This window comes from Arachis hypogaea, chromosome 5 (genome assembly GCF_003086295.3).
Source record: "Arachis hypogaea cultivar Tifrunner chromosome 5, arahy.Tifrunner.gnm2.J5K5, whole genome shotgun sequence".
In the NCBI taxonomy this organism is placed as follows: domain Eukaryota; kingdom Viridiplantae; phylum Streptophyta; class Magnoliopsida; order Fabales; family Fabaceae; genus Arachis; species Arachis hypogaea.
Window position 1 is genome coordinate 6,660,222 of NC_092040.1, and position 16,862 is coordinate 6,677,083.

Consider the following 16,862-nt stretch of genomic DNA (forward strand, 5'->3'; position numbering starts at 1 on the left):
TGACCCTCCTGTCTCCGAGGTCATTTCCGAGTCAGACCTAAAGACTCGGGGGCAGAGGATTATAGAGTCTCCTCCTCGTCCCAAAGATGCTCCGGGTTCTTCAATCCTTTCCCCGACTTCCTCTTCGGCTCCTCCTCCCGGTCCTGGTGGCGTTCCTCCTGGTGGTGGTGATTCCTCTACTCCGTCCAAAAAATGACTTTTATTTTTATGGCTATATGGGGGCCCGGCCTGTGGGTCCCCCCTTTTTTGAATTTATTTATTTGTTGGTGGTTGTGAACAATTTCCTTCTGGCCTTTTAAGGCCGTAAACAAAATATTCTGTTTGGCGCCCTTTTTTGGATAAGGGTTTTAAACAAAATAAATGCCCTTTTTTGGATAAGGGTTTTCTAATCAAAGTAGGTGCCCCTTTTTGGATAAGGGTTCAAGTTACTTTGCGCGTGTACATGTTTTGAATATGTTTGATCTTTTTCGGAAAACCCTTTTGTTAGTTTGTTTTCTCGAGCCTTTTTCGTGCAAAGACTTGTATGCAAACTTTAAACTTTTCAGGTTTTCATATCTCTTTTGCTATCCTTTATACTCAACTTTGCTTTAGTGAGCTTTTATGACTTAGGTTATTTTTGCGATGCGTTTTTCATCTACTCGGAGCTCGGTTTTCTTTTACTCGGAGCTCTTTCGAGTTTGTTTTACTCGGATTTCCTTTCGACTTAAGAGTCGGATAGTTTCCGAGTTTAATACGATCAACTTGTATAACCTCTTTACACCGACTTGTACCTCGTCGTTTTATCCTGACGACCATGTTAGGTCGATTCATGGGATTTTCACGCTTTGTCGAGCTTAAGTCGGCGCGTTTCGTAGAAAGACTTATAAGAAATAAAGGAGGATATTTTAAGAGAAATATAGTGATAAGAAAGATCTTTATTAATCGGGAAGGTACCTTTTTGCTACTAAGGGTCTTGACAGTGTATTTTCCCTTAGCCTCTACTATGATGCCTCGTTAAAAACCCTTCTCCAGAAAAAACCATTTTTTGGGAAAAAATCATGAAGCTGGGAAAAGAGTACATCAGGGAGTAGAGTTCGCTTCTAGCTGTAGTACCTTTTCATATTACATGCATGCCACGACCTTGGTAACTCAGTGCTATCCAGGTCGGTTACTTTATAATAACCTTTCCCTAACACTTCCTTGATTTTGTATGGCCCTTTCCAATTTGCGGCGAGCTTTCCATCTCCTGACTTGTTGACTCCAATGTTGTTTCTGATTAGGACCAAGTCATCTACGGCAAATGTTCTTCGAATGACTTTCTTGTTGTATCTGGTAGTCATCCTTTGCTTTAATGCCGCCTCTCTTATCTGGGCGTTCTCTCGGACTTCGGGGAGCAAGTCGAGCTCCTCTTTGTGCCCCTGTACATTTCCGACCTCATCATGAAGAATTACCCTTGGGCTTTGCTCACTGATTTCTATAGGAATCATGGCTTCTACGCCGTATACCAGTCGGAAGGGTGTTTCTCCTGTGGCGGATTGGGGTGTTGTCCTATAAGCTCACAGCACTTGAGGGAGCTCTTCAGCCCAAGCTCCCTTCGCTTCCTGTAACCTTTTCTTCAAACCTGCCAGTATGACCTTGTTAGCTGCCTCGGCTTGCCCATTGGCTTGTGGGTGCTCTACCGAGGTGAATTGATGTTTGATTTTCATACTGGCTACCAGGTTTCTGAAGGTGGCGTCGGTGAATTGGGTTCCATTATCTGTGGTGATGGAATAAGGTATCCCATACCTTGTGATGATGTTTTTGTAGAGGAACCTGCGACTTCTTTGAGCGGTAATGGTGGCTAATGGTTCTGCTTCTATCCACTTTGTGAAGTAATCTATTCCCACGATCAAGTATTTTACCTGCCCTGGTGCTTGGGGAAAAGGACCTAACAAATCCATTCCCCATTTTGCGAAAGGCCAGGGGGAAGTGATACTGATGAGCTCTTCTGGTGGAGCTACGTGGAAATTCGCATGCATCTGGCATGGTTGGCATCTTTTCACAAAGTCTGTGGCATCTTTCTGCAAGGTCGGCCAATAGAATCCTGCTCGGATTACTTTTCTGGCCAGCGACCTTGCTCCGAGATGGTTTCCGCAGGTCCCACTATGCACTTCCTCCAATACTTCGGTGGTTCTTGAGGTCGGTACGCACTTCAACAATGGTGTTGATATCCCTCTTCTGTAAAGGACATTTCTCACCAAGGTATAAAGCTGTGCTTCCCTTCGGATCCTTTTAGCTTCTTTCTCCTCCTTGGGGAGGATGTCGAATTTCAGGTATTCGACTAAGGGATTCATCCATCCGAGGTCTAGACCGACTACTTCAAGTACCTCTTGTTCGTCTTCTGTTTTTGACACCGAGGGCTCTTGGAGAGTTTCTTGGATCAGGCTTCTATTGTTCCCTCCGGGTTTGGTGCTTGCTAACTTGGATAGGGCGTCAGCTCTGCTATTTAGATCCCGAGTTATATGCTTAACCTCGGTTTCTGCAAAGCGCCCAAGGTGCTCCAAGGTTTTCTCCAAGTACTTCTTCATATTGGGGTCTTTTGCCTGATACTCTCCACTTATTTGGGAGGTCACCACTTGTGAGTCGCTGTAGATCATCACCTTTGTGGCGCCGACTTCTTCTGCTAATTTTAATCCGGCAATCAAGGCCTCATATTCTGCCTGATTGTTTGAAGCTGGAAATTCAAATTTTAAGGAGACCTCTATCTGGGTTCCTTTTCCATCTGCCAATATTATGCCCGCGCCGCTCCCTGTCTTGTTGGAGGACCCGTCTACATAGAGCTCCCATGTAGTTGGCTTTTCCTCTTGTTCACCGGCATATTCTGCAATGAAGTCGGCGAGGCATTGGGCTTTAATTGCTGTCCGAGTTTCGTATCTCAGATCAAACTCGGAGAGCTCGATCGCCCACTGAACCATTCTCCCTGCAACATCCGTCTTCTGGAGGATTTGCTTCATGGGTTGGTTCGTACGGACTCTTATTGTGTGAGCCTGAAAGTAAGGTCGTAGCCTTCGTGAGGCTATCACTAAGGAGTAGGCAAACTTCTCTAGTTTGTGGTACCTTAGCTCAGGGCCTTGTAGGACCTTACTGATAAAGTAGACCGGGTGCTGCCCGACCTCGTCTTCTCTGATCAGGGCTGATGAGACAGCCCTGTTTGTGACGGATAGGTATAGGACGAGGTCTTTCCCCGGTATTGGTCGAGTTAATATAGGAGGTTGGCTTAAGAATTTTTTGAACTCTTGGAACGCCTCCTCACATTCCGGAGTCCATTCAAACTGGCATTCCTTCCTTAATAGGGAGAATAATGGAAGGGATTTTAGTGCCGATCCTGCCAAAAATCTGGAGAGGGCTGCAAGTCGGCCATTGAGTTGTTGAACCTCTCTCAAACAAGTCGGGCTTTTCATTTCTAGGATGGCTTGGCATTTGTCGGGATTGGCTTCAATCCCTCTTTGTGTTAGCATAAATCCTAGAAATTTTCCTGCTTCTACCGCGAAGGCGCATTTTGCGGGATTTAGTCTCATCCCATGCAACCTTATAGTGTCGAAGACTTATGAGAGGTCGGTTAAGAGGTCGACTTCTTGCTTGGTTTTTACTAACATGTCGTCGACGTATACCTCCATTAGGCTTCCTAGATGGGGGGAAAACACTTTGTTCATCAGCCTTTGGTACGTGGCTCCTGCATTCTTCAGTCCGAATGGCATGACCACGTAGCAGTAATTGGCTTTTGGTGTGATGAACGATGTTTTTTCCTGGTCGGGTTCATGCATCGGGATTTGATTATATCCCGAGTAGGCATCCATGAACGATAGGTATTGGTACCCTGAGCTGGAGTCCACCAGGGTATCAATACTCGGTAGGGGATAAGGGTCCTTAGGACATGCCTTATTCAAGTCGGTATAGTCGACGCACATTCTCCATTTACCATTTTGTTTTTTGACTAGCACTACATTGGCTAGCCATGTTGGGTATTTGACCTCTCTTATAAAGCCGGCTTCTAGGAGCGCCTGTACTTGCTCTTCTACTATGGAGGCCCTTTCTGGGCCGAGCTTGCGTCTTCTTTGCTGTACAGGTCGGGATCCTGGGTAAACCGAGAGCCTGTGAGACGTGAGCTCGGGATCAATCCCGGGCATGTCGGAAGCCTTCCAGGCGAAGAGGTCGGAATTAGCTCTTAGGAGTTCACCCAACCTTTGTTTCAGGGTTTCCCCTAGGTTGGCTCCTATGTGAGTGTTTTTTCCTTCCTCCTCTCCGACTTCTATCTCCTCGGTTTTTCCTCCCGGCTGGGGTCGTAGCTCTTCTCTGGTTCTTGCGCCGCCTAGTTCTATGGTGTGGACTTCTTTGCCCTTCCCTCTCAGATTTAGGCTTTCGTTGTAGCACTTCCTTGCCAATTTTTGATCTCCCCTTACCGTTGCTATTCCTCCTGGAGTCGGGAATTTCATGCAAAGGTGGGGAGTGGATACCACTGCTCCGAGGCGATTAAGGGTAGTCCTGCCGATTAAGGCATTGTAGGCTGACCCTTCGTCGATGACTATAAAGTCTATGCTCAGAGTCCTTGATTTTTCCCTTTTTCCAAAAGTGGTGTGAAGGGGTAAAAATCCCAGTGGTTTTATTGGCGTATCCCCTAACCCATATAGGGTGTCAGGGTAGGCTCTCAACTCTTTTGCATCTAACCCTAGCTTGTCGAAGGCGGGCTTGAAAAGGATGTCCGCCGAACTTCCTTGGTCTACTAGGGTTCTGTGGAGATGGGCGTTGGCTAGGATTATAGTTATCACCACGGGATCATCATGCCCGGGGATTATCCCTTGCCCATCCTCTTTTGTGAATGATATAGTAGGGAGGTCGGGTGTCTCATCCCCGACCTGATAGATTCTTCTGAGATGTCTTTTGCGAGAAGATTTGGTGATTCCACCTCCTGCAAACCCTCCTGAGATCATGTGGATATGTCTCTCTGGGGTCTGTGGAGGTGGATCTCTTCTATCCATGTCATCTCGCTTTCTCTTTTCGTGACCGTCCGACCTTTCTATGAGATATCTATCAAGCCGACCTTCTCTAGCCAGCTTTTCTATCACATTCTTAAGGTCGTAGCAGTCGTTAGTGGAATGACCATATATCTTATGGTACTCGCAATAATCGCCGCGACTTCCCCCTTTTTTATTTTTAATAGGTCTTGGGGGTGGCAATCTTTCAGTGTTGCAAATCTCTCTGTATACGTCCACGATAGAAGTCTTTAGAGGAGTATAAGAGTGATACTTTCTGGGCCTTTCGAGACCGGGTTCTTCCTTCTTCCTGGCCTCCCTTTCCCTCTCCTTGGATGAGGAAGTGGGTCCAGGTCGCCAACTCAGGTCCCTTAATTTTGCATTCTCTTCCATGTTGATGTACTTCTCGGCCCTTTCTTGTACATCACTTAGAGAAACGGGGTGTCTTTTAGATATGGACTGTGAGAAGGGGCCTTCTCTAAGTCCGTTGACTAACCCCATTATTACTGCCTCTGTGGGCAGGTCTTGGATCTCTAAACATGCCTTGTTGAACCTTTCCATATAGGCTCGTAAAGACTCTCCGACCTCCTGTTTTATTCCCAGGAGGCTCGGTGCATGTTTTACCTTGTCTTTTTGGATTGAGAACCTCATCAAGAATTTCCTCGAGAGGTCTTCAAAACTAGTGATGGATCTCGGGGGGAGGCTATCGAACCACTTCATCGCTGCTTTCGATAGAGTGGTCGGGAAAGCCTTGCATCTCGTAGCGTCGGAGGCATCGGCCAGATACATCCGACTTTTAAAGTTACTTAGATGATGCTTCGGATCCGTGGTTCCATCATAGAGGTCCATATCAGGGCTTTTGAAGTTCCTTGGAACTTTTGCCCTCATTATATCCTCGCTGAAAGGATCTTCTCCGCCCGGGCGTTGGTCTTCTCCTTCATCGCGGGAGTTCTTGAGGGAGGATTCTAGCTGCAAGAGTTTTCTTTCTAACTCTTTTCGCCGTTCCATCTCCTCTTTAAGGTACCTTTCGGTTTCCCTTTGCTTCTCCCGCTCTTGTTCCAATTGCTCCAGGCGGCTATGGACCAATCCCATTAGTTCAGCTATGTGGGATGGTCCGTCCTTTTCTGATTCACGCCCATCTGAGGAATTTACCTTTGGATTCTTTACTCCGGAGGTACCCTCTCTGTGTTGGTCGTTGTCTTCGTTGTCATTGCCCACGTCCAGATTCTCTTGTTCAGAATCTGTTTCCACATGGCCTTCTTCGTGGGATCTTTCCGCCATCGATGGATGATCTCTCGGGTCCCCGGCAACGGCGCCAATGTTACGGTAGGTAACCGGAGATTAGTACAACGGATGGCGTTTGGCGGCCCAAGTGTGCGATGGATGAGAACTCCGGGTAGGCACGCAGCTCGGGAGGCTCCGTCCGACTTGTGCTCGCGTGTGAATGGGGGGTGGTACCTGCAAAGACACTCCGATGCCTAAGTTAGCAAGGGTGTAAGCAGGTCTAAAGAGTATTGGGCTTAGAGATACCTGAAGGGGTGTCAGGGTATTTATAGAGGCGAGCCAATAACCACCGTTGGTGTAGTGCCATATCTTTAGGGTGGTAGCCGTCCCTATTATCTTGGGGAGGTTAAGATATGGCTTTATGAGACGGTTAGAGAGATTTTAGGGGCGGTTACTCATTTGAATGAGTGTTTATCTGCCAGCTAATCTCGCATCCGACCTCTTCTGACCAAGTCGTGGTTGATACCGACTTCTTATGTGAAGGCCGGTACTTAGCTAGGCTCTAATCCTTTAGATTAGGCCTTTTAGTTGGACCTGGGCCTTTATATTGGGCCAGGGTATGAACAAGAATGAATATTAAAATAACGATAATAACAAATACGTTCTAATATTAAATGTTAATTTTACATAACCAAATCACTAATATTGTGTATGATATGGTAGGTAAAAATAAAAAATAAATATAAAATGTGTGTCAATGTATATTTTGTTGTTGTTTTCTATTTTTTTTTACTCCTATTAGAACTCTCTTCTTCTTTATTGAGGTCAGGAACTTCCTATAATTAGCTATGAAAATAATAGCAAGCTATAAAATCACATATAAAAAAATAAAATTAAAATTGAAATTTCATACCACAGTTAAATACAAATTTAATAATAAAAAATAGAGTGATAAAATGATAAAAAAATACTTAGAAGGAATATATTTGTTCAAATGCGTCTGAAAATGGTGGTGGATACTTTCATCAGATGAATCATTACGTGAAAATGGTGATACTTGGAACATTGCGTGAGAATGACGGTGGAATTATGGTGGAAGTCCAGTACTTCTAGCAGATCTTGTTTTGAAATTAATTTTTTTTAAAGTGGTAGAATGACTTAAGAAGTCATATATTTTCACTTCTTCAAAAAACTGCAAATTAATTTTTTAGGAAGTTAAAAATTTTTTTTTAAAATGGTGTCAAACAGACAGTGGTGATTTTTCATAATTCAAAAGTAAAAAAAAATAGCTTCTGCTACTTCCCAAACGGACTCTAATCTATTTACTTTGTCTAAATACATTAATATTTTAATAAATTTAAAAATTAAAAAATAGTTAACAAAAAATATTAAACAGTAGTACAGAAATATTTATTTTGATAATTCATAAAAATTGAATTCATAAATATAAATACTACATAAATTGATTAGGTTCAAAATTAATTGTAAAAAATCATATGTAATTATTTTATATAAAATTAATAATTAAAAAATATTAGATAATAATTTAATTAAATATATTAAATTATTTAATAATATTTAATTATTTTTTTATACGAAGATAATTACATATCAATTTCCATAAAAATTAATAGGGTATTGTTGTAATATTTTTTAATAACAGTATTCCCAACTCACTGACAGGTTTGTGAGGCGTGGATTTTCAGTGTGTTGAATCGATGCTATTCCCGAAAGGCGAAGGAAAATGATCAACCTGTCTCGCAATTGTTAAGTATTATATGAAGAATCTTCTACTAAATACAAGCGGAATAACTGTAGTAAAAATTACTTCAAATTAGCCCACTTTCTTTTCCTGCACTTACTAGATAATAATAATAATAATAATAATAATAATCTATATGTAACAGGTCTTCTCCATGTATCCCTTAGTTTTCCATTGATATTTACTGTTAGTATTTAATATTTATATTCGATAACCCTAATTTCTGCCATCCAGTCTCAATTTCGATAACCCTATGGCAAAATTGATGGATTTTACGGGAGCAGTGACAGTGGTGGGCGCCACCAAAGTGCACCGTTTGTCCGTTTGTTGTATATTTGCGTGATTCTGTGTTGTACTTTTATCTTGTTTTGCTGTGTTGTCTGCATCCTAGACTCCTAGTAATGTCATAAGAACCCGTTCTTGAAATCACTACTTGGTAAGTTGGTAGTTGGTGGTGGTGATGTCTTACCGTGGTTGGTGAGAAACTACAGAAGCAGGAACACAGTAAAAAAATGTAAACAACTAGAGGAGCCATATGATGTTTTTTTGTTTTGGTATTTCGTAAGAATTAAAAAAAAAAGGATAAATGTAGAAAATTTTTTAAAATAAGACAAATTAGACTTAGGAATCGATATGTTCAAATTTTGAAAAAGTCAATTACTAAAATATATTCTCAAATTTTTAAGGATTTAAATGTCCATGAGTCAAAAGATAAAGGTTCTATTTGTCCTTCTCTCAAAGAAGATTTTGTTTCCATTTAAAAAATTGAAGACGGAAAAATATACTATATATTTATATATATTTAAGAATGAGTGTTATTTGAATACTTCAAACAATCTAGGAGTAAAAAATTTAGATAAAAAGGTTATTTTTTGAAAACGTATATCACATCAAAATCTAAGAATAATAAAATAACTTTTTTTGTAAAGAGGACTCACTCTCTTTGAGAAGGATATCACTAGAAGAAGCCAAACTACAATGTTTTTAACGAAAAAATGGTGTTATCCTTCTTCCATTTCTTTGCCTATTTGAAAAAGGATTCCACAAAAGAGTCATAGGCTAAGTTTGAGGCATGGTTAGCCACCCGTTCAAGTTAGAGACATGCTTCAGCACCATCGTGATATTTGTAGCATTATTGGAGCATAGGATTGGAATCAAACATAGAAATTGATAGGTGGGATCGTCAATGGAATCAGACATGAAAATTGATAGGTGGGAACGTCCACTCAACTTTGCCAAAATTAAGAGAGGACCACAGAAAAAAAAAAAAAAAAGAATAGCTCAAGCTAAAGGGCACGACTGGTATATGATTATATATTGATATGAAAGGAGGAACCTAAATGCTTAGGTTGTCACGGTCCTTGCAGTAACTAAAGATTCAAATAAGCAACTACCAAACAATCAGTACCACGCTCTAGTGCAATATCTCAGTACATCATCGCATTGCTCTCCAACCGTAGATCCTAAAACTTGACGGAGACATAGCCAATAAACTAAGGCAAGTATTTCATGTTCTCCACTATAGTATAGTGTCACATGATCACATCTAACAACTACAGTTTCTATTCTACAACTGATGGTCTGGACTTAACTTGAGATTACTTTTCGGTTTTCAGTGTACTCTCTTGTTTTCAAAATAACTATTTTTTTTTTTTTAATTTCAATGATAACATCTACATGCAAATACAAATATGTTTAGCCAACCATGTCAAATTATTTAATAGTTTGTAATATCATCATCATACGAAAATGTCACAATTGAAGTAGTCATCTTTTTTTATACATTAAAAGCTTAATGTATTTAGATGTAAAATAGATCTAGATACATTAATTTTTTAAGTGTAAATACTATAAAAAATAGTCAAAACTACAATTATTTTAAAACTAAAGAAATATCATGTTACCAATATATCAGCGGGCACCATGTTTAAGATTCAGCAGTGCAATAATGGAAGAAGACAATAGTGTTTTTTTCTTTTTTTAAATTACGTCAATGGAGATGTGCCCAAATAATGATTAGACTCAAGGCAATATACAACAATTAGGGGCTAAAATATCCACCAATAATGCAGTTATCTTATCAGTACTTCAAACAGAAAAAGAAAACTGTACAAAAGCTTAAAATATGGTACATAATTGCACGTAATAATCCCAATATTTATAATGTGTTTTCAGAGCAATAGGCTAAGATTTGAAGAAAGGCGAGATGCAATGGAAAAAAAAAAAAGAGAAACAAGATTGAGACAGATGCCGTTGGTAATTGCCTAATTGGTAGTGATTTTACGTAATATTTCATCTCGCTGTTCTAGTCTTTTCAGAGTTTTTGCCAAAGCCTTAGTGGAGTTCGAGAACTTGATGTGATAAAGATAGATATTGATCGAATGAGGACCCAGTAAAGCGAACGGCCGCGAGAGAACGAGATATATAGGTAACCTCCCTAGAAGCTTGAAAAGATTGAAAATAAAATATCAAATCAAGATTGAAGATTGAAAACTACCTACCTGGCCATTGGGTTTCTAACTTTTGATTAAAAAAAAAGAAGGAAAATTACAGAACCAACAATAGAGCTCAAGAATCGCTACATAATTTTATCAACACGAGACTCCATAGAAAATCACAAGGAAAACAAACTCAAATTTAGCACTGCTGTTGTGGTGACGTTAGTGCAAATAGTATTTCAACAACAATTAAACTCAAATAACCATCACCATAGTTACCAGACTAAGAAACGGTATAGTAAGACAAGTGTTAACACAAAATTGTAGAGACGCAAATGCTTCGTCTATTGAAAATAAATGAATAGAGTTGTTTTTTTTCTTCTGTTGTTGGGGTTTGGGCCTTTGGGGAAAGAGAGAGAGAGAAGGGGGGGGGGGGTTTGGTTAACTCCTAAGATAGTAACAACAGTATAATGAACTGATGGATCATACAAATGAAACTACTACTGGGCACAAATATCTACAGCCTAGAAAATTAATTGTCATACAAATTTCACACCATTTAAATTCCTCTAATATCTAATCTACAACATTGCCCTTCTGTTTTCGCTTCTGTATAGTGGAATCACCAATTACATCTGACAATCACGTACCTTAGGTTATCTCACCTACTTCAAGCTACCATGAGTTTGTGAAGAGTCCATACTGAGGGAGTTCAAGACCAAAACTGCCACGTACGCTGCTCATCATTTCTGGAGTTGGGCGTTACAGTTATCCTATCTGCATTAGTGGACAGCCATTTACTGAAATCAGGAGATGAAACAAGTTCTTCTAAGGCTTTTTCAGTGGACTCCTTAGTGAACGCATCCCATTCTGCTGCTGAATATTTTCTTCTCTCAGGTGTGTTGTGTATGATGGATGGGAATAAATCCTCTGTTAGCTTCTTCGGTGGTGTTCTAGTGAAAACTGACAAGGAACAAACTTAGTGTGTTAAGCAAAACTTATTCAGTGCTTTCCTTTCTCCCCTAATCAATCAGGAGAACTAGCTAAGAGGTGACATTTCCAATGCAAAGATAAGTATATTAAGATGAGCAAACCTCGTTCAGAAGATTTACAAGGTGACAGGGTGAAACTTTTTAGTGGACGCTGAAGAAATGTAGAATCCTCTTTGCTTTGCATATTGTACGCATGTCCATCATTTGAATTATCAAAAGGTGATGAATCAGGATCCTGGGATCTCCTCCTGTTCTTTTTAGGTGATTTGAACATACTCCTGCAAAATTATTTCACAATAAGAATATACAGGACAAATAGTTTTCAGAAAACCCCTCATGACTACAAAGTGCCCACAGTTTAATAGCTTGAGGGTCAAAACTAGGAAATTGCTCATTAAAAACAATCCACATAATATGATTTACAGTACGGTGGTCTCCTATTTATTGATGATATTGAAAAGTAGAACCCCAGTACAGAAAAAAATTACACAGTGGGATCCAGAGTTCATGAAAGTGGACTAACCTGCGCATGCGACGAAGGAATCTAGATCTAAGCGCCCTCTTCATCACGTTGACCAGTGATCCACATAATAAGGCCAATGCTCCCAACAGAGGATCCATTGAACTCTGCATGCAACATAATCTTATCAAAGCTGTGATCATATGTATGATATGTGAAATAATGGGAAAGTAAGGATAAATGAAAGAAAAACCTGAAGGATCATAACAGCAGCCAAAATGCGAATGGCCCATACAACAAATTGAGCAGTGCTTATGTCCACAGATCCATCTTCAGTCAGGACAAGTTTGCGGACCACCCAGAACCCCAACCAGGCTCCAAGTATCGTGACAAAGGCAAGCAAAAATATTGCCAACTGCAGTTAAAATTTCATGAGTAAAGCATTCAGAGATCCTCGAAGATGTATGTAATTTGATACACACATGGTACAAAAAGAAAGGCAGATAAACAAAGCAGTCCATAGTACATTCTGTAGTAACCAGAAATGAAATGTCAAATGACAATATAATAGATGATTTGTCAAATACACACAAGCGCACGCACACACATCTTGTGGAAACAATATAATCTGAGTTCCCAACACTGATCTTAGCATTCTTACATTTCTCACCCTCCTGCTCCCTACTCCTTCAGGACCTGTGATGTTGCATATAGTATTTCCAAATTCCCATTTCTGATCTTTAACATTCTTACATTTCTCACCTACCTACTCCTTTCAGACCTGTGATGTCTTGCAATTTTAAGAGCCACCACATCTCCACCTACACATAGCAGCTCTCATTTTCACTACATTCAGACCATGTAGTGCACATCCTCATATGGACCTTGAACACAACAAACCTTGTTTTCTTTGTAATGCAGAAATCCAATACGCCAATTAATAGGACACTGCTGGATTAGATTGCAACAGGTTTGAAGATGGATTTTAACCAAATGCCAACTCTCCAACCTAACCAAAGCTTGGGACCAGCTAAGAGAAGCTAAAACTTCAATTCTTTGTTTCGAATATTAACCGAGAAAGTTGCAGAAACTTAGAAAGCTCATGTGTGTCATTTTTTGACAGGCTGTTGCTTCAAAGAGATCTGGCCTTTGATGGCCAATGGTTCAAATTAAATTTACAGAGGAAAGAAGTTAACCATCACAATCATAATTCAGAAAACAAATGAATAGAGTGAAATACTCAAGAAAATACTAAAGCTATTTTGCAGAAAGCATAGATAACTTACATACAGGATTATACATGTCTTCATCAATTCCTAACTCTGTAAGCACTGCACGAATTAAGCCTGGCACATAGCGGAGGAGGAAGGTCCCAAAACCAATCTGAAAAATGATGGTTGGAATTATATGATCCACATTCATCAAAGATAATATGTGAAATGGAAGTGAATTGTATTGAGGTTACACTTACAGCAGATGAATATATAAATATACCAAGAGAACTCTTCCGACCAGTTGGAAGCAGTTTCATTCCCTGTCAATTAGAAGAGACAAATCCCATGCTAAGATCAACAAAGTATTAATTAGAGGAAACTGGATTTTAGTGTCAACATCTAGGTACCATGTTATACACTCTAAGTTAGATATATCAGCTTTTATAATCTATGCTCTAGCATCATATTCAACAAAAATTCATCCCAAACTACCTGGACTGATTTAAACTATAAAATAAATTACAGCCCAATGAATTATGTGATACAATTCCAGCCATGAATAGTAACTGTTTTGCATTTTTGCCTTAATGACCAAGACCATCAAAGATATTGCAAGAAAAATTTGGATCAGACAAGATAAGCCATGAACAAGAGCTGACATTTTCTTGAGAGGAAGAATTGATGAAGTCTTGGTCAATTTCTCAACAAGAAGACTCATCCTAAACATCATATGAGAGTACAGTCAAACTATCTAAAGTTCTAAACATTGAGGAACAGTAATAAGTTACCTGGTAAAGAATCATAAGTATCACAAGAATGACCCCAACTGCCATTGCGCTGCTATAATAAAATGCTAACGATTTGCTTAAGAAGGATGCCAAGCTCATTAGAGTAATACCCAATATTAACAACACAACACGATATGCAAAAAATTCTGCAAGAGAGAGAGAGATAGAGAGAACAGCATTAGAGCCGGTTGACAGTGTTCTTAAGATGGATCAATAGCACAATAAGAAGCTATAACACATCAATTTGACAAACACAACTAAGACCATTTACCTTCTTCGACAGACACCTCAAAATTTTCCAGTGTTGAGCCAGCAGTCCTTATATCTAAGAGCTTGTGGTCAAAAGGAGACATTGATCGAACCCAAGAACCCTTGGTAACTTTTTCCCACTGGCCTTGTGAGCACATTCCTACAGCAAGAGATGCATTCCTGAACAAGACACACAAAATTGCCCTAATAAATTAGATATACCATTTTACAAATCCTAGTTCAATTAAATACACGAAAATTGTGAGTTACAAAGGGAATAACATTGCATAATCAAATTGAGACTTGAGGTATAAGCCTAGTCCTAGAGAAAATGGTGTTCACCATGTTCACTCACCAAGACAACAAATCACTAGAACCAACCTCATTGATCAAATACATATTCATACCGTGCACAAAAAGATTCTTCAAAAGCAGATAGGCTACACAAATACACACCTATGGAAACAGATCTCTATGTTTGGAATGCGAACATTTGGATCTGCAGGCAACACCTTCACTTTCATGGAGTGCGCGAATTTACTCAGGTTTCTAAACCTCGACAGTCCGCGTATCCTAACTCTTTCGACAACCACAGTAACACCAGGCTTAGAACCAGGAGATTTCCCCACAGGAAAGCCACGTGATAGCTGCAGTGTCGAATTCTGGTTAAGACCTGCAAAAAGAATAAGCCAAATTTCAACCTCCATAAAGCACCAGATTTACATATCTGCATGTGATACTGTGATAGATAATTGATAAATCACACTTATCCACTAGAGCCAAGAAACTTATGTATAACTAAGCCAAACATCCCAACAATATGATATTCACTTGAAGAAACAATATATACAAAGGAATGTCAACATAACTAACAGCACATCCACCACTACAAATGTTATAATAAGGACATTACTAAAGAAATTGACGGTATCTCTGTCTGCATCATGTAACAAGTAAGCACATAACCATGCTTATAGGTAGATACAACAATAACAGCAAATATAGTAAAACCCTATACTTGAAAATTTAAGAACGATGAGATAGGGATAAAGAATGCGTACATAAAGAATGTTCATCAGCCAATACCAGAACCGCAGAAGCCCAAAGACATAACAGAAGAAGAAGGAAAGCAAAAGGAGCAGCATGTTGAGCACGAGTACCCGCCATCGCTATGGCTGAGCTTGGAAATCCGAAAGAGGAAGAAGAGGCGCGCGTTCAAAATCCGCTAAAAGCTGAGGGTAATTCTCCGAAAACCAAAACTTTTGGGCCTCTACCAAGTGTCTTCAGTCCAATATCCATTTTTGTTGGGGCTGAAACCGGTCTAACGAAACGCGGGCTGTAACTAACCCAAACGAAAGATGCTGAGTACAACACTGAGAGGTTGAGACTAAGGCTTAAATATATAACGTCCAAAAACAAAAACTTAAATATAGGAGCTTAATTAAGTTTCTATATTATATAGCCAATTTGGGTTTGTTAAGTTGTTAACTCACTCATTTATTTAATTAAGTGTCGGGAGATTCGAGTTCTGCTGGCCAGCTATATTATATTTGATATAAAGTGTATAATACTAATTTATATTTTTAAATATTTATTAAAATTTTGTATTTCGAGACTAAAATTTTAAAATGATGCTACATGTACACCAAAATCATCCACCCACCAGTATAAAATACATGTTGGAACACGAACAATATCTTAGATCCTCTACAATAAATTAAAAAAAGTCGATAAAGTAATAAAGTGAAGAATTAATCACCATTATTTTTATAATTTTTATAAAGTGCATGCCCTACTATCTTAATTTAAGAATGACCAACTCTACTACTTTGTCAACTTTCTTATTTTAGAGGATAAGTTTTTTCAAAAGTAATTTGTATTTTAAAATTATTAATGTATATTCATATTTAAAACTATGATTTATTACATTTATTTTAAATTTTAGAAGCAATTTTATTAAATATGATTATTATAGCTTATACTTATTGAATATAACTTTTAATTTATATCAAATATAATTGTTACATTAAAAAAAAAAAAAAACTAAAAACGATATACAAGTTTTAAAGGGAACAATAATACCAAATCCACCCATAGTCTATAACTTTTATTTTAGATCTATAATATGTTGTTAAGATTCATACTTGACCACTATGTTAATTTTTCATATTAAATTCATAGTGAAATGTTATTCTTTTTCTTTTCTTTTTTTTTCGTTACTTTCTTCTTGGGTCCTTGTTGCTTGTGATATTGTATGTAAATGGCTCACTGGTTATATATCTTTTCTAATCTTAGTAAAATAAATCAAACATGTATTAGTGATTTTGATTACTTTGACCAACAATTACAAATATGACCCTGTAGCCAATACGTATATTTATCAACTTAAGATCTTGTCCGATTGCAATATTTATTACTCACATGCTTGTTTGGTAAGGAAAAGAAGATCGAAAATCAAATCACTTTCCTTAGCTGGAGATCATATATATACCCGTCTTTTGAATCAGCAAAAGAAAGGCATGCATGTGTACATCGAAAGAACTAACATAAAACAGAACAAACACAGGTATAGAAAATGTTTCATCAAGCTTTTGATGGGAAAGACAAGAATGTCCTAAAAGCGGGGGATAAAGTGATTGCATCATTGACCCTCGATTCAAGCAAAAACAAATTAAAGCAAAACCATAGGTACGTGCAAATTGAATTTGAGAATATGGTGCACAACGGAGCAAGCACTACCAGAAAAT

At 38.8% G+C, this 16,862-nt stretch overlaps 1 protein-coding gene across 2 annotated transcripts; it reads right to left on the reverse strand.

The window, feature by feature from the left end:
• Positions 1 to 10,736: 10,736 nt before the first annotated feature.
• Positions 10,737 to 15,390, reverse strand: LOC112800476 (uncharacterized). Of its 2 annotated transcripts, none has more exons than XM_072196335.1 (10): positions 15,177 to 15,390; positions 14,572 to 14,788; positions 14,138 to 14,295; positions 13,867 to 14,012; positions 13,336 to 13,398; positions 13,155 to 13,247; positions 12,118 to 12,279; positions 11,928 to 12,031; positions 11,525 to 11,682; positions 10,737 to 11,375 (listed from the first exon to the last, which is right to left on the reverse strand). In XM_072196335.1, the coding sequence occupies exons 1-10, from the start codon at positions 15,280 to 15,282 to the stop codon at positions 11,125 to 11,127; spliced, it is 1,458 nt and encodes a 485-aa protein (XP_072052436.1). In that variant the 5' UTR covers positions 15,283 to 15,390; the 3' UTR covers positions 10,737 to 11,124. The 2 variants fall into 2 exon arrangements, with proteins under 2 accessions (XP_072052436.1, XP_025698560.1); XM_025842775.3 differs by having other exon boundaries at positions 11,507 to 11,682.
• Between the last annotated feature and the right edge of the window lie 1,472 nt (positions 15,391 to 16,862).